At 39.7% G+C, this 21605-nt stretch overlaps 2 protein-coding genes across 5 annotated transcripts in view; one reads left to right on the forward strand and one right to left on the reverse strand.

Annotated features, from left to right (window-relative positions):
- Positions 1–1362: 1362 nt before the first annotated feature.
- Positions 1363–4172, reverse strand: colec11 (collectin sub-family member 11). 3 transcript variants are annotated; one of them, XM_033642309.2, is made up of 7 exons: positions 4014–4172; positions 3481–3642; positions 3301–3372; positions 2847–2918; positions 2701–2754; positions 2287–2382; positions 1363–2136 (listed from the first exon to the last, which is right to left on the reverse strand). In XM_033642309.2, the coding sequence occupies exons 2-7, from the start codon at positions 3611–3613 to the stop codon at positions 1745–1747; spliced, it is 819 nt and encodes a 272-aa protein (XP_033498200.2). In that variant the 5' UTR covers positions 3614–3642; positions 4014–4172; the 3' UTR covers positions 1363–1744. The 3 variants fall into 3 exon arrangements, with proteins under 3 accessions (XP_033498200.2, XP_033498198.2, XP_033498199.2); XM_033642307.2 differs by having other exon boundaries at positions 1363–2154; XM_033642308.2 differs by having other exon boundaries at positions 1363–2154; positions 3481–3637; positions 4014–4152.
- Positions 4173–6182: 2010 nt separating this feature from the next.
- The window catches only part of myo6b (myosin VIb), a 61209-nt gene continuing 45786 nt past the window's right edge, over positions 6183–21605 (forward strand). For both annotated transcript variants that reach the window (XM_078175075.1, XM_078175076.1), the window contains exons 1-10: positions 6183–6375; positions 10615–10762; positions 14586–14655; positions 14763–14836; positions 16431–16560; positions 17549–17654; positions 17984–18039; positions 18127–18224; positions 18321–18485; positions 20554–20634. In XM_078175075.1, coding sequence (XP_078031201.1) covers positions 10646–10762; positions 14586–14655; positions 14763–14836; positions 16431–16560; positions 17549–17654; positions 17984–18039; positions 18127–18224; positions 18321–18485; positions 20554–20634 — 897 coding nt within the window. In that variant the 5' untranslated portion in view covers positions 6183–6375; positions 10615–10645. The remainder of the gene's footprint in view (positions 6376–10614; positions 10763–14585; positions 14656–14762; positions 14837–16430; positions 16561–17548; positions 17655–17983; positions 18040–18126; positions 18225–18320; positions 18486–20553; positions 20635–21605) is intronic.

A 21605-nucleotide genomic window follows, 5' to 3' on the forward strand; every position in this document is an offset into this window, starting at 1 on the left:
CACAGAGAGACACAACAAGACCACAAAGAGATGCAAAGGAACTGCAAAAGATGTAAAACAACCCAAAAAGACACAAAATTTACTAAAATAGACACTAAATCACCACAATAAGACACAAAATTAGATTAAAAAAGAAGACCCAAACAACTACAAACAGACACAAGATGCCACAAAATGACTAAAAAGACCACAAAGAGATGCAAAGGAACTGCAGCGAGACACAAAATGACTACAAAAGATGCGAAAAAATCCAAGACACAAAATTACCTAAAAGATACTAGGGGTGGAAATCGCCAGAGGACCCACTATACAATATTATCATCACACTTAGGTCACGATACGGTTGTAATATTGCGCTATACTGAGTATTGCGATAATATATATAAAAAATAATAACAATTTCTTACCTTTTTTCCAACTGCAAATTAATTCCCCAAAAGAAAACTTTGTCAACATCAGTTTTACGTCATAAGAGAAGTTTTCAGACTGTTCATCTGACTCAAATGCCAAATGTTGTATTAAAGAGTGTACTTGCAAAAATTAAATGTAGTTTTATAACTAGGTTCGGGAACAACCCTCATCCCTTCATTCCTCACTCTTCATCCTTTGATCCTTATCCTGTCATCCCGAACCTTTCATCCATCTGGCCCTCCTTCATCCCTACATCCTCATCCTTTTATTCTCTAATCCCTAGATCCTCATCCCTTCACGCTTTCCTCCGAACCCATAATCCATCATATGCAATAAGCCATTAGAAATCTTTATCTTATGGGTGTGGTCTTTGTTAGTGAATAATGTATATAATTAAAGATCAATACTTAGTGTCTGTGTATCGATACAATATTGCTACACAAAATATCGCGATACTATGCTGTATCAACGCCCCCCCCAACCCTAAAAGATACCCAAACAACCACAAGAAGACACAAACTTGACTACAGAGACAAAACCACCACAAAGTCTGTGTGTTTTGCTGCAGTGCAGGAGAGGTGATGGGGCCCTTGGCATCTCTTTGCCCAGGGGCCCACTGTCCCATAATCCTTCTATGCAACTGAGCCATCCTCAATGTAAATGTCACTAACTTTACATCCCAGGGTGATTGTGTTTGTTACATTGCAGTACCATTTCCATCCACTAGATGGAGACTGCTGTACACTGCAGGACATGGTTCAGCTGCTGCACCAGATAAGTGTAGTTTGCTCCAGGGCAGAAAAACAATGCACAGACTAATTCTTTATCTTTTAAATCATCAGTGAGTTTTATTTTACAACAACCGCCACATAACTTATCATGTGAACATGGATATGAAATGCTTATCGTATCCCATTTCTCTGATTAAAGCAAACAACTGGAAACCAAATCTTTCTTTCATTTCATATTTTATGCACAATCTACAGCCCTCTACATTTTCTTATTTGTCTCATTTGTTGATAGCCCTGTTACAAATGTTGCTTCGTGGATAGTTTGCATAACATAGAAACACAATGCATTGCCTGGCATGCTGTTTGAAACACTAATGAATCACAGAGTATGAGATTAACTGTGTACCTAAAGTAAGTATCACAAAAGAACAAGAACTCTGTTTGGTGAGTTAAGAAAATAAATAGCTCATGGGCTTATGAGGAGAAGTAAAAAGAAAGTAGAAAATATACCAGTTTGCACAACTTGCTTGTCATTTTGTCACCTTATTTACAGATAGAAGCACAAACCCATCATATTTACCCACTCTATAGGCAGACTGAACTCAGACACTGTCCTTGTCAAATTCACAAACAAAATACATGGTGGGGTGGCAGGCCACATCAGTCCATTCCCCAGAGGCCACCATCTCAGCACAGTCCTCATCATCATAGGCGTTGTTGGGCTCCCCCTTCCTCCATTTGCTGAAAGTGGTCATGGGCGAGAGATCCACGTAGGTGAAAACACCCTCATGTTGCAGGTCGTTAATCCCAATGTAGACTCTGTTCAGGCCCGCTTCCGTTATGTACCCTGCGATGGCTGCGTTGGCTCCCTCATCCTTGGGCATGGCCAGGTGCCCTCCCCTCGTCTGACAGTAGGCCTCAGCATCCGAGTAGCGCTTCTCCTCCTTCACCAACAGATAGACCTTACTGTCTGTCTCTTTTATGCCAGCAACAGCTGCGGGGGAGGGCAGTGCTGAAAAATGAGCACTTGTATTTCTATAAATTTCACATTGACATGCCCAGCATTTGCAGTTCTATGAGGATAACAGGTGAAACAATAGACAAGAACTGACAGGGATGCAAACAAGAAATGCTAAGATCATACCATTCTTAATGAATTTCAGTTCAGACGAAAGCTGCGCCACGAGAATGTCCATCTCTCCGATCATCTTCCTCATGGGTGTGCACTCACAGGAAACACCTGATAAGACAAAAATGTGGAGGATTACCACACATTCATCTCAAATTTCACCAAATGTGTCTGTCTAATAAGGCAATAATCAGTTTGACCAACCGAATAACAGAATGTAATCTGCCCTTTGAATGCCAAGCACAGAAACAATTTTACTGCATGTTTGGGGTCATAGGTCGAATACCTATGACCTACGAATACCTATTTAATGAGCACATTACCACTTTTCTACCTATGACACATTTGTCTGGACAGTCTAAAAACTTTGAAGCCATGTTGCTCTGTTTCAGTGCTACCATAGTTAGCCTTAGGGCTGTAATATCTCACCTGGGTCTCCATTAGGGCCCCTTGGACCTGGATCCCCCATGTCTCCCTTTACCCCTGAGACATGAAATGGCATTATCCATAAAGCACAAACAATACGGACCTCATTGCCAAACAAGTGCAAGCACATTTCTGCATTTTCCGATTACCTTTCATTCCACTCTGACCCACTTTTCCATAACGTCCCATTATGCCTTTCTGACCTTTAAGCCCAGTTTGACCTGAAAAGAGTATGCATGGTGTTAGACAATATTTCTCCACAAATTATAGCTGATGAAAATACTGGAAATTACTCCCAGTGAGTAAGTATATTATTAGGATGCAGTGTCTGTGTAATCTCCACCCTCCACTCCTCATTAAGGTCTTCAGTAAACACTTGTCCACAGCCGTGGATTCTTCAGATCATTTTTCCGCCAACCTCTCACCCAAATGTAAACACTTGGCCATCTCTGCATGGCCTGGCAGTGATGTAACAGCAAATTATCAGCCTGAGCAATGTGAACTTTACCCCAGCTCCTTTTTTTTTTTTGTTACAGCTTAGCAAGATGTACAAGTCTGGGTGCATGGCTAATGTTTGCATTGAGAAACCTAGATATTCTATACCCATCTCTCCAGGAGGACCGACTCTTCCCGGGCGCCCCGGTGCTCCTTTTAGTCCTTTCTCCCCTGGTTCTCCTTTTGCACAACAAGGCAGAAAAAATAAGACAAAAATATGAAGACAAATTCTATTTTTTGGTTTCTATCTATGATGAATGGTGTAAGAGAATATGTAGAACGGCATGCCTTTGAGTCCAGGGACAAGGATCTGAACAGTGCAGGACTCCTCTGTCAGATGCTGTCCATACGATGTCTGTAGTGTCAGTAAACTCAGCACAGACACCAGCACTATGGGCAATAACAGCTTGTCTCCTATCATCCTTTACATGGGCTGGTTGGTGAGCTATTCTGAAGGAATGAGAGAGATTAACAATAGAGAAATCGTTTTGCAAATCATCCAGTTTGCGGGCTACTAAATTCCAGAGAGAGCACGCTCAAGCAATATTTGTTTATCCTGAGAAATTTTAGGAGTTTCAATATAAAATGCCACACATTTGAAATAGTAGATACAAGTTTAAGAAAGAAATTATTGTTTTAAACCTATCCATACATATCATCTAGAAGAATTCAGGCTTGAACCTGCAGAAACCTGCCTAAACCAAACACATATTCAACTTTTTTGTTACAAACTTGGCCACACCTTTATCAGAAATCACTACATCCCCTGTGAAAAACATGGGTTTAACAGAATACCCCGTTTTAAAATCTGCACGTCCTACCTGCAGAGGTGTTTCCAGACAGGAGAAGAGAAGTGTAGCCAGCTTGAAAAGACTTGCAGTAGCTTTGAACACTGGTGGTCCTACAGAAACATTTCATGTTCCTCCGCAGGCACGGCAGAATGTGTGTGATAGGACATTCGTAAACAGTTCGCAGATAAAGTCTGAAGCAGCTGGGGCCCCACAGATAATTGGCTGGGAAAGTAGTCGAGTGATTGACGGTGGAGGGGCCCGATAAATACACTGACTCAACCTCAAACTCTATCAGATATTTACTTGAAGAAAAGCATGTTTTGTGAAATGCCCATAATGCTTACCATGTTGTGTAGTTTATTTTAAATGACAAGTGTAGAGTTTTCATTATGTTTACAGTTTCTAAGACTTGACTGCAAGTTTTGTGTTATTCTGTCAGTCCAAGTTGAACTTTTGGTATTTTACATGAATAAGATACTTTACTTGTATAGGATTTCTGCCACTGTCATGTCAAGAGCAGTATTTGTTGTGATGATCAACTTTCCAGTACATCCCCTCCTTCACTGCAGCTGCTCTTTACTCTTCTCTGCCTTCTTGTAGGCAAGTCTTGGGATTTTAGATTTGCTATTCCCCATTGTGGCCACATGAGGGAGCCACTGTCCATACAAGCAGAGTGGCGTTGACCTCCACTTGCCTGGATCCTTAATGTACATCACTCATCCTGAAGTCAGAATTACAGTGACTAAAATGACAATAACTTTATATATTTTCAGATTTTAAATCACAGCATTTGCCAGTGTTTGTTTGTCTTGACCAGTGTGATAAAGATGACTTTAAAATAAACAAAATGGATGGTGAATGGATGGTGGTCATATCTGTACAATTCTTTCTTTGGAGAGTAGGATGTACTGTAGCATCCCCAAAATAAAACATGTCACAGTTTGATATCAAGTGGTGCTTGTCTTTGTCGTGCATTATTTATGACGCCACGCAAATACCAACTTGGACTTTTAACTTGCGAACAACAAAAAAAAATGTCATGTTAGTGTTTACATGCTGTCATCTAGTGTCAGTAATCAGATACGGTCCAGTGCAGGAGTATCAGATATCCTAATTAGATTTACAAACCCAGTGGCGGCTTTCAATGGTGGATTGGATGTCTCCTTCAAAAATCCCCCCCAAAAGTTTTAGATTACCTGCCTCTGAAATATTCATGACTTTCAAGGCAACATTTGCTGTCTTTTCATTGCAGCTGGTGAAGTAGTGTAGGTATCTGCTCAAAAAGACTAATACAGTGTATTACATGACTGTGGGCAGTAAAATGAAATATTCCTCATAATGATACCTATTGAAAATGAATTTACAAAGCATAAAGGACATGTGGCTGTATCCTCCTGAGACCTCAGCTTCTGTTTGGTACACATTTTTATTGTCTCTGAGGTGTTTGGGATCAGTAGGATCTAATGGTATAAATAAATAAATAAATAAAAACTGTCTTTGAACAGGAAGTAGTTTTAGAAGAAAAAAAAGATGTCCTCATATGTGGATGTTGGGTTTATTTTCAATAATCACTGTGTGTAATAAAGAATAAAACTGTTTATTTCAATGTCTGAACGTTCGTGTGTAAAAACGAAATTACAAATATTGAAATTAATATAAAAGTCTGTGATTTATTGTTTTAAAACCTCTTCATCAGTTTTCTTTGTGCCATACTCCAAGCAAGGGATGTCCTTTTGTTTGTGGAGACAGTCTGACCAAAATAAAGTCCCAATGTCCTCAAACAAGACGTCCTAATGTAAAGTCCTCATGTAAAGTCCTCACATTTCTTAAATGTTTTAAAATTACATCAAAGCACCAATAACACATCAATTCAAAGGGGAAATTGAAAATCAAGTTTTTTTTAAATTAAATTAAATTAAATTACATATTTTACGTAGAGTTTGCCTCTTTATTAAGAAATGGGTGATTTAAAAGAAAGACAGTTGAATTCAAAAAAATGAATTAAAATTTCATTCATAACTTTTTGTTTAGGCTCAGTTGAATATTGCAGTAATAATGCGAGGTTATCACAAAATCCCACGGCACACTTGGATTTGCATGGTGTGAAAACACAGCCAGTGAAAACGACCTGACACAGGATCTTCCGAGCAGCACTTCAACGCACCTTCAGCAGTGTACAGTCGGAGTGACGTCACCTGGGCTCACCGGAGCACCGAGCACAGCCTGTCATCCAGACAGCCCGCTGCTCCGTCCGTCCTGTCCTGTCCTGTCCTGTACTGTCCTGTCCCGAGGAGAAGAGTGAGAGAGCTGGACTACTGCTACAACTACACATCCGTATGAGGGACTTAAAACTCTTTCCTGTCGTCCTGATACTAAATTTAACCCCCTGAACGTAAGTGTGTGTCTGACTTTTACACTTTTATAGCTGATAGTCAGAGTCAGAAACAGCCTGAGGTGTTTTATATTATATATTTATATATTTGTCTTCACAGGTACATAGATGGAGTTTGTGCAGTTGTTGTAGTGTATTGCGTTTGATAACTAGCTATAATATTGTGTAATTATTAACAAGCATTGCCTGCATTAGTACAGTGTGAGTTTGCCTACAAACACCTGAAGTAGTCATAATGGTTTATTCATAAGGAGCTCAGTGTAACTTAGGCTACAGATGGTGCTGATATATTTAAATCCATTTAATTATGAGGTTGTCTTGAACCTATTTTATTTGACTGTCTATTCTTCTTAATTCTTTCATTTGTGTCATGCTGCCACCCCTCAGCCACTTTAAATCCCTCTTAAACCAAAACTCTATGTTGTCCATGTTTTTTAAAGATGCACCTTTGAAAGTGTGATCTGTCTCTACATGTGTCTTCATCCTGTTTCCCTGTTGTCTACTTCCAAAGAATTCTCCATGTCCGTTTTTGCCTATAGTAGAGAACAGGAAACAAGAGGCAGGAAACAAGAGGCGTGTTTGTGTGTCCTGCTTTTGCTCTGAGCCAGAGTCCATTCATTTGTGTGCACGTTTATTTCTCCTTCTCCTGTGTCTCCTTGCTTCCCTTCTGATTCGTCTCACAACAACTGATCACAGACTTTTATTTGTGAGGCTTAGGTGTCACTTGAAGCGTTTCACCTCATGGTCTGGATTAGGGTCAGATACTAAGAGGATTTAGGGCTGCAGAGTCAAAGTTACTCATGATGGGCCGGTGTCTGTTTTGTTGAGAGGAGTCAGTGGTGTAGACTTTTAGGCTCAAGGACATCTCTCCGTGAGTGATATACCAGACTGTTTGGAGGTTTGCATTGAAAGTAGCATGATAATTTCAAAGCTCTTGATGCATTGAGCAGTGCTGTATTACAAAGACAGATGTGTTGTGTGTGGTGTTTGCGGCAGACCGACGTAGACTGCTCTTAGTGTCTGACAAAGGTGGTAAGCACGAATTGTCAGTCATAGCAAGATATGTATAGACATTTAGGTTTTCTTGAACTGAGCGTATTTCCTTTGTGGACGTGCTATAATTAAACTTGCACTGTGGGAAAGCTTTGTGGTTATCAGTCATCAGTCTTGAAGATCCCCCTAGCCTTGATCTCACACTTGAAGGTTCGAGATAACAGACTGGGAAAGTAATCTTTATCCTCCCTCCTTATGGTGTGATTTTCTTGCACTCCTGCTTATGTTTGGATGTTTTTTAGAGCTTAATAATCAAATTATCACCACTGCAAATATGGATATGGCCTCCATTTATTGTACAAACAGTTCCTAAAGTTACAGACAGGTCCTTTTCACTTGTTGCAGCCTTAAGTGATTGTAGCTTGCATCCTGCCAATGTGAAGACGATACGTTGGTTCAAGAACTTTCTAGTATCATACTTATTTATTTATAACTTCATTTATAACTTTGCCTCTCAGTGCACTGTTTGAGTTTTTTGTTCTAGTTTTGGCCTTGACGGTGGGTCGGCCCCTTGATGTGTAAAATCCTCCTCCTACTCGGCTGTTTTCCCACCCGGGGCAAAGACATCTATTGAAAACAAAGGTTATTATCTAATAATAAAGATAACGGCACGCCGTGTGTCTCATGTTACATTCACTTTCAGTGGAAGCAGTGATAACATTCGGCCCTGCTTTACCTTGGGTGCAAACTAGGCTTTCGTTCATTCATACTTACAGTAGGCCTACCACTTCTTAGCACAGGTTCGCAGACATTCTCAGAATCTTAAAGGACATTCAGTCTCATGGTTTGCAACAGGATGTGCAGTGATATGAGCTACTGTAGCTTATATCTTAATTTTAAAGGGTTTAACATCTGAGCCTTACGTTACAAAGTCCTCAGAGTGAGTGAGTGCCTGGAAGTTTCCATAGCTTATAGTGAGAAAAGCCAAATGTAAGTGTGTTGACCAGACGTGACGTGTGCTTGATAAAGAAGCTGTAAAAGCCTGATTGTGGTTATTAAGCACTATCATGCAAGGGCCTATCATTTGTTTAGTAAGAAAGAAATGGTTGACTGCTCTTGTATGGAAGTTATGATGCAACACAAAGGAATATGATGTTCAGTTAAAATGTTGAATAATGCAATGTCATTTGTGATCCAGCGTCATCTAGATCCAAAACAAGGGTAGAAAAGCAATAGAGATAGTCACTACCATCTCTCGTCTTTCCCTCGGTTGGATCCGCCATTAGGCTGAGCCGATGCACCTGCTGAACTTTGAGTCTTGCTGCTGAAGGCTGCATCAGCACTTTCCAGCACCTATTCTGTCTGACATTTGACCTCAATCCTTGAGGCTAATGGGATATCAAGCATAACGTCAGCACTTTTGCTTTGAAGAACTCTGTGGTTATAGGATTAAGAACCATTAATCACACGCATGTGAAAATACAAGCTTTCACATTTGATCAAAGATGCTTGGATATTGTGGGCAAGATTAGGACAGAAATTATTCACTTTGTACTCTGCGCCTTTAAGGTCCAACTGCTGCTGTCAGCTACAGAATAAAGTTGTACAATTTTAATATACAGTTTAAATATCCTCTTACCTGTAGTAATATTTACCAATCTAGATTGTTTTGGTGTTGGAGATATGGGCTGTAGAGATGTCTGCCGTCTATCAAATATAATAGAACTACATGGCACTTGGCTTGTAGTGCTCGAAGAGACAGTAAAATGTTGTGTTTCATGTAGGAACTATTTTCTTTCCACTGAACTACACCTTCCAATCATACCATTGCACAGAAGGAAGTGTGCATCTACTCATGAACGAGAGGCTTGTGCTTGTGACAGTACGAGATGTAAACATTCATGGCGTCCTCCTCAACTGTGCTGTAGCATTAGCAAGCCCAGTGGTGCTAGGTAAGCTAGCAGTAGATGCACGCTACCTTCTGCAAATTGATACGGTTGGTCTGTGAAGTTCGATAGAAAGAAAATAGTTCCTACATGAAACTGCTCACAACAAGGTCTGTGGATTATCTTGAGTGACTGGGTCATGATTTCTGGAAAGAGACATTGCTGTTGAGTTTATCAAATGTATTTTTTTGGTGCTTTGAGCTCCACAAGCCCAGTGCCATTTAGTTCCATTATACTCAAGAGAAGGCAGACATCTCTACGGCCCATATCTCCAACACTTGGCAACTCACACCAAAACCACCCAGACTGCTAAATGGCACTACAGGTAAGAGGAAAAATATGTATTTTTGATTTTGAGGTAAACCGTCCCTTTAAAAGAGTCTGTTTTAGTTTGACGTCCAACTTAAACACAGATGGTTGATGACTAAAAATACCGTCACAATTTTAAGCTCTATAACCGGTTAATTGGTTAGTTGCAAAAAAGATAGTACGCACAAAGTACGACAACATGTCATAGTTTAATAGCATTGTCTCAGGATTACCTGCTTTAGCTTGGACTCCGCACAGTCCCAACATGCACCTACAGACCTGAGATGCTCCAAACTGGATTCTTTGGCCAGGCAGTTTACGTCAGGTCACTCAGGATAGTGTTGTCCTCACAAGAGATTGCAGGACTCCCTCCAGTCGTGTCCCAGTGGAAAATCCTTTCTTAAAATATCAGTAGGAAGAATAATAGGTTAAAGGAAAGCGAAGCAGACTGCATCAGTGGGTCAGGTCCCAGTCATGTCGTGAGGAATAACACTGTATTTCAGTTTGACAATGGAGTTATTCTCATTTTTGGTTTTGTGTTGTTTCACTTAAGCTTCTTTCAGTCGTACCTAGCCATTAAACTCTGATATTAGTCTCCATGTCAAGTAAAACATAGTGTTACCATTACTTATTTTTGATACTAGTAAGGAGTCTGTGGGGTATGAAGGGATGTAGGAAAATGCTGCCATGCAAATGAGGATCAGGTGCTCAGCAATAAAATGGAACACTGAGAAATTGCCCTCACTGGGGATTAATGTTTTCGTAGTAGTTAAATCAGCAGTGTCGACATCCACTTTTGTTTGTCAGCTGTGAAGAAAAGGTGAAATGCATATTGTGTAGCAATGCAGGCCTTGGGACCGGCTCAGACGCAAATCCACTTTGTTTGAAGCACCTTAGTCAAAATGCAAAGCTGCATACTGTACTTTGCATATTCATTTTAAGCCACACGTCGCTCTCCTTTATTACTTTCTTTGCCTTTCTGTCTTTTTAGTTGTGTCGTCGTGCTGGACTAGAGGTAAGCCATGGAGGATGGGAAGCCAGTGTGGGCGCCCCACCCCGCCGACGGGTTCCAGCTGGGGATGATCGTTGACATAGGAGCCGACACGCTCACCATAGAACCACTGAACCAGAAGGGCAAGGTGGGTCATCACACACAGGCACATGCACATACACAGGCTTTCCATTTGTAAGCAAAGAAAGTCCAGCTGGGGATATGTGTGAGAGGCTTGTTGTTCTGTCATGTGGCTCAGTCGATGTAAGAATTGCTCATTCATTAAGTGGCGCACATAAACTAGGTGTTATAATCCCAGGAGGATGCTCACACCATACACAAACACACACATTCATAAACTTCATACAAGACTTTCATGGAGAATTACGATGCAGTGTGTGAGAACTGAAGTATTTTCTGTAGTTTTGTCGCCATCTGTCTAAGGTGCGATTAGAGAGGCGTCAGCACAACAATGTGTAAAATGTGAGAAACACGAGAGACCACATGTACAGAGGCATGAATAAATAAAGAGTGCAGCAGCAGGTGCACTGATAGTGTTGCCTAGAGGGAGAGCTGCTCATTAGGAGGTAAAGGCCACCTGTTACACCTGAGCCATCACGTGTCCCCAGCAAGCAGGCCTCTGATGTTTACAACAGGCATGGACTAGAGCAGTTGCCTCTGCGTTGGTTTCGCCTAATGCTTCACCACCGCTACAGACCATTCTAGCCTCAGACATTTTGACTTGTTAAAGTGAGCCAGGGCCCCGGTACTGGAACACCTACTTTGGAATGCTATCATTATTAGCTGCAAGGTTCAAAATGTCCTCTAGAAGAACAGTCTTTTAATTTTCTTTTTTTAATTGTTTTAACCTTTATTCAGCCAGATTAAATCTATCGACAGGCAGCAACATAGATTACATAGAACAAAAATACATCATCAAATATGCAACACAAAAGTGAACAATATAAAACATAAAATGACATTATTATGAAGAAAAACTAAAAAGTAAATTGATGAATGCCATAAGCAAACCATAAGACAAACAAGACAATGGGCAACTATAAACCATACAAAAATCAAGCTAAAATACACCCTGACATTAATGATGGCAAACATAATTTCTGCAACAGTGCTTTGAAACAGAGTGTGGATACCCGACTCAAGCCTGACGGGACCCGTCAGAGCCCGACGGATCGGGCTGGGTCCGGATAACAAATCAGAAGCTTTCCCCGGGTTCGGTTTGGATTCGGCCCACTTAACATGCTGCTGTGTTGTGCTATGGCCTATTCAAGTGCTGCAATTTGTTATTTACGTGACAACGCCAAAACGCAACACAGGCTCCTCTCCAATTGAGTGTGTGTACAGTGCTGTGCTGTGCTGCTGTGAGAGCGGTGTTTTTTGAATGTGTGTAACAGCAGTCTTTTGATGGTCATTTACACACTGTCTATAACAATAACTATGTCAGGCAACAAACTGCATTGGGCTCGGGTCGGGTTTGGACTCAAAAATCAGAAAGTCTGTCAGGGTCAGGCCGGGCCTGGTTATAACTGTCTCGGACTCAGGTCGGGTTCGGTCAGGAAAATGTGGCCCAAGCAGCGTTCTACTTTGAAACGGCCTAGAGGAAATAATGAGTGCAACTTTAAATCCCTTTGCCAAAGATTTCACATGGAGCTGCATACATGAAGGCGACTTTGCCAAACTAAGTTTGATTATGTTACTTTTGATCTTTTATTCTGAAAATTTTTATGCCTTTCTGGTAAAAAAAAAAAAGTCATGTTCAGTATAAATTCGTTGCATTCCAAAAATGTCTATCCTTGTTAAAGTCATCGTAACCTCATACAATGATCCGTATGATATCTAACGAATTAACAACCTATGAATGACGTTACCTAAAGTAAAGTTACTTAGTTAGAGTAAAGTTTAGTAGCTAGTGTAAAGTTAGATAGATATGGCTTAGAAAAAGGACATGGTGGGGCGTTGGTGGCTTTGTGGATAGAGCTGGCGCCCCATATACAAGGCTGTTGCCGCAGCGGCCTGGGCTCAACTCCAGCCTGTGGCCCTTTGCTGCATGTCACTCCCTCTCTCTCCCCCCTTTCATGCTTGACTGTCCTATCAATTAAAGGCAAAAATGCCCTAAAAAAATCTTTAAGAAAAAGGACATGGTGACAACGTGTCTCAAAGTTCATTTGTTTTTACCCAGTCCCGAACACTGGTCTCCTGGGTGAAAGTCCTTCGTTTGTTTGACCCATCCACAACCCCAACTTGCCTCTTTTCACAGGCTTTATCTCTTGATACTACTTCATTACAGACTCAGCACAAAAAAGTATATCATATATTAATTTTTTTATTCTTAATATTTTAAGTACTAGTGGTATGTATTGTAACATAATACACATTTTTATTTCCATGTTATTATAATACTCTTTTTCTACATACTTCTATTTCATACTTTTATTCTTACTTATTATAATTCCCTGTTCGTCACATGGGAGCGACTGTAGCTAATCACAATTTCCTCTCGGAGATCAGTAAAGTATTTCTGATGTGATTACAGCCTTCCAAATTATGTGGGTTATACACGAATTACTGGCTTGTGAGAGAGCTTGTGAGTGCGCAAGAACAGCCAGTTAAAGTACTGTAATACTAGTAAAGTTGTCAGAAAACCTTGTGTTTGCACTGCAATACCTCAGCTATTTTGAGAATCACTTTAAAATTTGTCTGAGGGAATCATAATTGACACTGAACTTTATTTTAATGTCAAGATGTCACCAGATACCAGAGACCCTCTGAATCGAAGTCGCATTGGAAATGAGTGTATTAAGACTCTGCATAAATGCATAAATATTTTTATGTTCTGCTACACTGATCTGGGGTAGTTTGCAGTGAATCTCATTTTGCATACATGTGAACTTTGAATGATCATGATCACTTTATTGCAAGGCGGAAACTCCTGTCCCATTCAGTGAGGGAATGAAAGGCCCATTGAGTGTCTCTTTTTTTTTTTCTTTTTTTTTTTTTTTACTGCTGTGTGGAGCTCATTAGGGGCTCAGCTCAGTGCACAGCCCTCAGCACGGCCGCCTCTTCTTCTTTGTCAATTTTATCGGTTAGACATTTCTCACATGGTTATTATTGTTGTGGCTGTCCAGATTGAGCCAAAGTACTGAAGCATGCACACAAAGCAGATTCTGTTTATGCTTACAGCCTGTTTGCGGTAATAAACCATGCATCACAGCACAGACTGGGGCACACTCACACACACACACACACACACACACACACACACACACACACAAGCAGTGGTATTGATATAGGGAGTGTAATGAACTTGTAAATGGAGCAAAAGAGTGTTTATTATTGAAATATATATTGTACAGGGAATGGTCAGACACAGTTATAGTTCTGCTGTAATCACGCCACGTGGTCTTACCTTCTTAAAGGCGCAGTGCACACCCTGACCCACAAGATCAGCACAGAGCCCTGCCGTCATCTTGTCTCAACCACACACACACACACACATACACACACAGCATACACTCACTTACTCACTCAGGTGTTCGGATCCGGTTGCTCTCCCACCAAATTATTCATTATCCTGCCATGTCTCTCCTTGTTTCTCTCACAGTCGGCTTGTTCCATTGAGTTTATTTCCATTAACTCAGACTCTTAAACAATAGAGTGAGAATATCAGTAACTAATTCAGCCTGGGAACATGTCGCACCAAACATCATTACTGTGATCTTTAACCATGATGAATGATTCATGTTTATGCATTCTTGCTTAGCTTTGTTATTACGCCTAATATTCCCCCCACGCTTTTTATTTTTTTGGGATGCTTATAAACACTTGTTTTGTGTCATATCAAAGATAAATATAGAGGGATGAATAGAGACAGTGCCACCTGTTGCATGTCTGTCTCTTCTGGAAATTACATCATGTGAATGTTGTAATAATGGAAACTGTTTTCGTTGCAGACTTTTCTTGCTCTGATGAGCCAAGTCTTCCCAGCAGAGGATGATGTCAACAAACATGTAGATGACAACTGTAAGTCAACACATGTGGCTTTTACAATCATGTTGTTAATCTTAACACATTTAATGAATAGCTTTATTTTATTTGTCTTGTTTGTTGTTTGTGTCCTCTATTTTCAGGTTCCCTTATGTACTTGAATGAGGCCACTCTTCTGAACAACGTCAGAGTGCGGTACAATAAAGACCACATCTATGTATGTTTTCTTCTCCATCTATACTTGTCTGCATATTAGCACACGTTTCTGCACAAGTGCTCTTGCAGTAGCTTAAAGGCACAGTTCACCCTCAAATTAAAATTACATATTATTGCTGTTATCCTCTGAGCTATTTATCGATCTGGGTGGTTTTGATGTGAGTTGCTGAGTGTTGGAGATATCAGCCGTAGAGATGTATGCCTTCTCTCGAGTATAGTGGAACTAGATGGCACTCAGCTTGTGGTGCTCAAAGCACCAAAAATATATGTTTGAAAAATTCAACAGCAATGTCTCTTTCCAGAAATCATGACCCAGTTACTCAAGATAATCCACAGATGTGAGCATATTAAGCTCAGCGTGCATCTACTCATGGACAACAGGCTGTAACGTTAGCTAGTTCCGTGGTTCTAGGTGAGCTAGCAGTAGATGCACGCTTTATTCTGCGCAGTGATATGGTTGGCGGGTGAAGTTTGGTAGGAAGAAAATAGTACCTACATGAAATATAGGAATGACTTTTTTTGAAATTCAAAATACATTTTCAAAAAACTCAACAGCAATGTCTCTTTCCAGAAATCATGACCTGGTTGCTCAAGATAATCCACAGACTTTGTTGTAAGCAGTTTCATGTAGGAACTATTTTCTTTCTACTGAACTACACCTGCTATCATTGTGCAGAAGGAAGCGTGCATCTACTCTTGAATGAGAGGCTCATGCTTGTGACGGCATGAGATGTAAACATTAATGGCATCCTCCTCAGCTGAGCTGTAACATTAGCTAGCTCAGTGGTGCTAGGTAAGCTAGCAGTAGATGCACAATTCCTTCTGCAAATTGATTTTGTTGGTGTGTAAAGGTGGGTTGAAAAAAATAGTTCTTATAAGAAACTGTCTGTCTGTGGATTATCTGGAATAACTGGGTCAAGATCTCTGGAAAGAGACATTGCTGTTGAGTTTTTCAAATGTATTTTTGGCGCTTTGAGCCAGAATGACATGCAGCAAAGGGCCACGGGCCGGAGCTGAACCCGGGCTGCTGCGGCAACAGCCTTGTACATGGGGCACCTGCTTTATCCGCTAATCCACCGACGCCCCTAGTTCCGTTATATTAAAGAGAATGCAGACATCTCTTTGGCTGATATCTCCAACACTCAGCAACTCACACCAAAACAATCGAGACAGTTAAATAGCACTACAGGTAAGAGGATAAATATGTGTTTTTGATTTTGGGGTGAACTGTCCCTTTAAAGTCACTTCTATCCAGCTGCATCAGGAGATACAGTGACAAGCTGGGAGACAGCAGGAGAGAGGATCCCTTTCCTTGTTTCCCTGGGGGGAAAGCACCAGGTGGTAAAGAGGGGAGGGAAGCTAGAGAAGGGTCACAGAGTCAGACTGGCAAACCCAATCCTGATCCCAGTCTCTCACTTAGGAAATGAGAAACAGCTGGTAGATAGGGAAAGCAAGACAGGGAAACAAGTTAAGGTGTGTCTCGTTTTTGCCTCTGTTGTCTCTCATTATTCAATAATTCATGTGTATTTTAGCTGGTTATTGACTGTCTCTAAATACAGCGACTCTAATCATAGATGTTTTCATATCTCTTACAGACTTATGTGGCCAATATCTTGATAGCTGTGAATCCTTACTATGACATCCCCAAACTTTACGGTCCTGATGCCATCAAGTCGTACCGGGGGAAGTCACTGGGAACTCTGCCACCTCATGTCTATGCTATAGGTGAAAGCTCACACCTTCTTATCACTGCTAAGAAACAACATTTTTGTAGGGTATTGCTATAACCATGACAGTCCTGTATTACCAGTATGATCCAAATTCTTAATTGTTGGAAACAAATGTAATTTTTGCAATACTGAACCAAAATCTTTAAGGCTTTTATTTGACCATTGTATAGCCTACATTTAATTGGTCTTTGGACTTGAATAAAATATTATTTGTTGGTTAAAAATGTCAGTGTCAGCATACATTTTGAATATAACAAGTGTGACATGAATTTATTGTAAACTTATTGATCATACATGGTTAATTTCAGATACATAAATGTGCTGGTTCTGGTATTATGTGCAATATATGAGTGGCTGATGTGCAAAACTGTTATGTAGTAGTGTTTTTATGTGTTTTTTTTTTATGGTATATGCTTTTCATTTCCTCTGGACTATTATTGTAAGGCAGCAATGCTCCTGAGTCCAAGACAAATTTCCCTACGGGCACGATCAAGTATTTCTTATCGTATCGTATCGTATTGTATCGTAATTTCACTGGATTTTAATGCTAATTTAAAGAATATTTAAGACTCTTAAAATTAAGAAAAAAAAAATACAAATCTGTCAATCTGTACAGGGAGCTCTTTAAAGCAGAATAACATATGTTCTTATTATAATTTGAATATGCTGAAGTTCCCAATTCTGTTTTTATTATTATTTAATTTTTATTCATTTAAATTCATGCTCTTGTTTATTTGTAGGATTATGATGAGTACACGTCTGCAATGTTTGTATATTTGAATGTTTTTCAATAACAATTGAGAGGAATAAAATCCCTGTTAAATAAAGGGGAAATGTACAGAACTACAAACTTAAGTAATATCACAGCACTTAAGGAGTAAAAGAGTTGTATTTGAAACACATTACTGATATTGTACTGGTACTGATAGGTACTAAGAGCTTTGGTGTTACTTTTTTAAGGAGAATGTGTCTTCTTCTTTTAGCCGACAAAGCCTACAGGGACATGAAGGTTCTCAAGATGAGCCAGTCTATCATAGTTTCTGGTGAATCCGGTGCTGGAAAGACCGAAAACACCAAGTTTGTTCTCAGGTATGAGTATCATCCTGCATCCCATATTCATCCTCCCTTCACAGGATATAAAGTGGTCCAAACCAAAATATTTCACAATTGACTTGACCTTTTAACTGCTCATACCTTTTCAAATATCTAATGAAAAGTGATAAACTGTAGAGATAGTAAAACAACACTGAACTGGATCTAATTGCCAATTTAAGTAGCAAAAATGTAGCTTCTTCGCAAAGGGAAGTTATTGTCTTTATAATGTGAGAACAGTGATTTGGGTTTTGGTGTTTCTGTCTTACTTTTTAAAATCTATTTATCATGGTTAATGTCTTCCTTATTTCATCTCCGTCCTGTAGATATCTCACCACAACATATGGAAGTGGGCAAGATATTGACGAGAGAATTGTAGAAGGTAATAAATGAGTAACTAACTGTCAGTACAGTATGTACCAAATGGAGGCAAGGTGATCCTGATTGTTTTTCTGTATTCAAATCTCAGCAAATCCCCTCCTGGAGGCCTTTGGAAATGCAAAGACAGTCCGAAATAACAACAGCAGTCGCTTTGGGAAGTTTGTGGAAATCCATTTCAATGAGAAGGTACCAGATGGTCACTGATTACATTCGAGGCTCCTCTATACTTTGATGTGTGTGAAACATGACTTTTAAGATCTGGATCTTCTCTTGCGTTACCAGAATGCAGTCGTGGGTGGATTTGTCTCACATTACTTGCTGGAGAAGTCGAGGATTTGCATGCAGAGTAACGACGAGAGGAACTACCACATCTTCTACAGGCTGTGTGCTGGAGCATCTGAGGACATAAAGAAGAAGCTGCACCTGGACTCTCCAGACAGCTTCAGGGTCAGTGGGCTTAGACAGTCCCCAGAGTCTGCAGTGCCAATGTTTTTTAGAAGCAGAACACATGTTATTGACCACTGTATTGTACAGATGTACCTGAATCCGAATATGTTACTTGGGAAAGCTCAAATAATGTGATGGAAACAGATAATTATTCTACCAAAATTGCTCATTATTTGGAAAAAAGCCATGATTAACATGTTTGTGCATTGTTTCTTTAAGCTGTTCATATCATTGTGGATGGCCACAAGATGAATATGTCCATTCTATTTGCAACATAGAACAACACAGAACAACTTCACTAACTAGCTATCTCATTTATCACACATTATTGATGAACTCGTCGCTACATTTTGTTGCCCCCACTGAGTCAGTGCACAGCAGGCAGAGAGCTCACTTTTCCCAGCTATCACTCAGTGAAACCCAGGTACCGTGGAGAAGGAAGCTTCATGTGCAGGAGTTCCGAGACAAAAGCCTGGTGTGGCAGCTGGATTTTTTTCAAATCCCTGCAAATTATACATCAAAATGAAAGTCAGAATCTGCAGCTTTAGCTGTGTTTGTTCATTTCCTCCATTTAAAAAAAACATATAGGGGTGCCCAGTAGCGCAGCTGGCATGGCTACGGGATTCATTCCAGACCATGCCCTTTCCTGGACGTCATTCCCTCTCTTTTCCCCTGTCACGCTTGATCTGTCCTGTCCAATAAAAGCTACCCAAATAATTATATATATATATATATATATATATATGAAGATGTTTTACCTTATATTTCAGTTAATATTCACCCTACCAATATTTCATGTTTATATAAACAATTGGAAATTAAATGAGCTGGGAAATTAATGTGGAATTATGAAATAAAATCCCCTGAAATAAATAGAAGTAGTCCTTTAAATATCTAATAAAGTTTTATTGAAAATCTTCATTATTTATATGTTAAAATATACTGACTCATTTTAATATTTATATTTACATTTATTTATGTGATTGTATATTTATTTCCTTTTTTTCAAGGATTTATTTCATGGCCATATTTATTCATGTATTTATTCAATATTGACTTAAATGGTATTCCATGTGGTGGGGACAGACAGTTCATAAAACTTAGTTTAGTAGAAAATAAATATAGATCGATGGAAAGTACAGTATGAGGAAGTGGAAATGTTTTTCTTAATGTATTATACGCCTTTAATAAAGCAACTAGATGAAAGCACAACAGATGCATCCAACTAGTTTTAGGTTAGAAAATACAACATCTGCCTGATTTAACGTGACTTACGGTATAAACCATGGCCACTTTCAGTCCTCTATCCAAATACAAATACAGATATTATTATATTGGTTGAACAGTTACAGATAGACATAATGGCGTCTCTGTAGACCTCTACTGTTTTGTGACCCAAGAGAATTTCAGCTGTGACACTCCAAAGTGAAATGAAGGTGAGAAGTTGTGGTCCTGTTTTTGGAAGAGACAGAAATTATTTTAAAAGCTGCTTTTAATGTAGTTAAATTGCATTTAATAGTATTTTGGAGTGCACGTAGGTTGGTAGTTCTGAGGAAGCCCACTAGATGTCACAGAAGCTTATCTTTTCATCATGTCAAGATGTCCTCCCATGTGAAATCAAAATCCCCCTCAGTGACAAAATATTTCTCAATTGACTTCTTTCCCTTCTGAATGCAATTATCAGCTCAGCGGGGGCGAAGTCAGAGAGCATAAAGGTGTTTACCGCAGCCTTTATTTTCCTCCACATGCTCGACAAAACAACACTTACCAGAACAACAAGCAGCTCAAGCTGTTCCTTAAGATGTTTATCATAGTGTCATTATATCAGGTCCCCGAGGTGACACCCACATCAACAGAGGCAATTACTTCACGTGATTCACCACTAGTCAGCTGTGGAGCAATATTAGGAAGACAACAAAGTAAATCTTTTAGACGATGGAAATCAATACAAATATCCCCAGCAGGTTTGTCGCCACCAGTGAAATGCATTTACACTGTGTCTGAATTTAATTTATCAAAACACTGATTGTGTTTAAATGTTTTTTAAGCTGATTTTTCTCCGTTGCAGTACCTGAACCGAGGATGCACCAGATACTTTGCCAGTAAGGACTCTGATAAGCAAATCATGCAGAACCGCAAGAGCCCCGAGGTAATGTCACGTTCTGTTCTGGTCTCATCACTCCAACCACGATACATGATTACTTTGGACACTTGTGTTACAGTTAAGGAGCAAAGGCAAAGACTGTATTGTAATGCTGCACTTTTTGATTCTCTCCTGTGCAATAAATCATTCAGATACATGTGCATTAATCTTTTCCCCAATAACAATGAGTAAGCACTGAAAGCAAAGCCCAGACACACGTTTAAAGAAATCAGCTGCAGACATGAAACGCCAAGCAGGAATTGGTCAATAAGAATATTTCATGCTAAGAAATTAGTTCAGGTCTGTGTATTTGATGAATTATGTATGACATGAAAAAGAAACGGTGGCTGCACAGCCTGCAGGAGATGTGTAATTAATATCATGAAACAATTAGGAGAGTAAGTGTGACATGTTTCTCTCTCAGGGACTAATTAGACATGTTCATTTCACTCCTTGTTTTCTAAGATAGAATATCTTCTTTAATGCTGATCAAAGTTTCAGGGAGATCAGGTGAGGAAGTGGTAAACAAAGGAAGTGGTTTCAGTTGTTTATTAATGGGTTTATTTAGCCGAGTACGTTCAGAGAAATGCAATGATTGAACTTTTGTTTTTACCTTAGAGGCCAATCATAAGCTATTCTTTGATTTTTATATGTAATTTAATTTGCTCTGTATTCTGCCTTTTCTCTGAAATATTGTAATCACACTTTATTTCTAGAAGTTCAGAAGCAGCTGGTGTGAGATTAGCCGTGCTTTGGCTTCACTGTGACCCCCTAAGTCCAGGTTTTTTACTGCTTTATGTATTAATCAGAGATGGGGACTCGAGTCCAAGTCAGACTTGAGTCACAAATTTGATGACTTCAGACTCGACTTGTAAATAAATAACAGCTTGGTTTGGATTTTAACACCAGTGACTTGAGAGATAACTTGCACTTGATACTTTACCCCTGGTGAAAAGACTTTTTTCCCCAGCAACATC

The sequence above is a fragment of the Epinephelus lanceolatus genome, chromosome 15 (genome assembly GCF_041903045.1).
Source record: "Epinephelus lanceolatus isolate andai-2023 chromosome 15, ASM4190304v1, whole genome shotgun sequence".
Lineage (NCBI taxonomy): Eukaryota > Metazoa > Chordata > Actinopteri > Perciformes > Serranidae > Epinephelus > Epinephelus lanceolatus.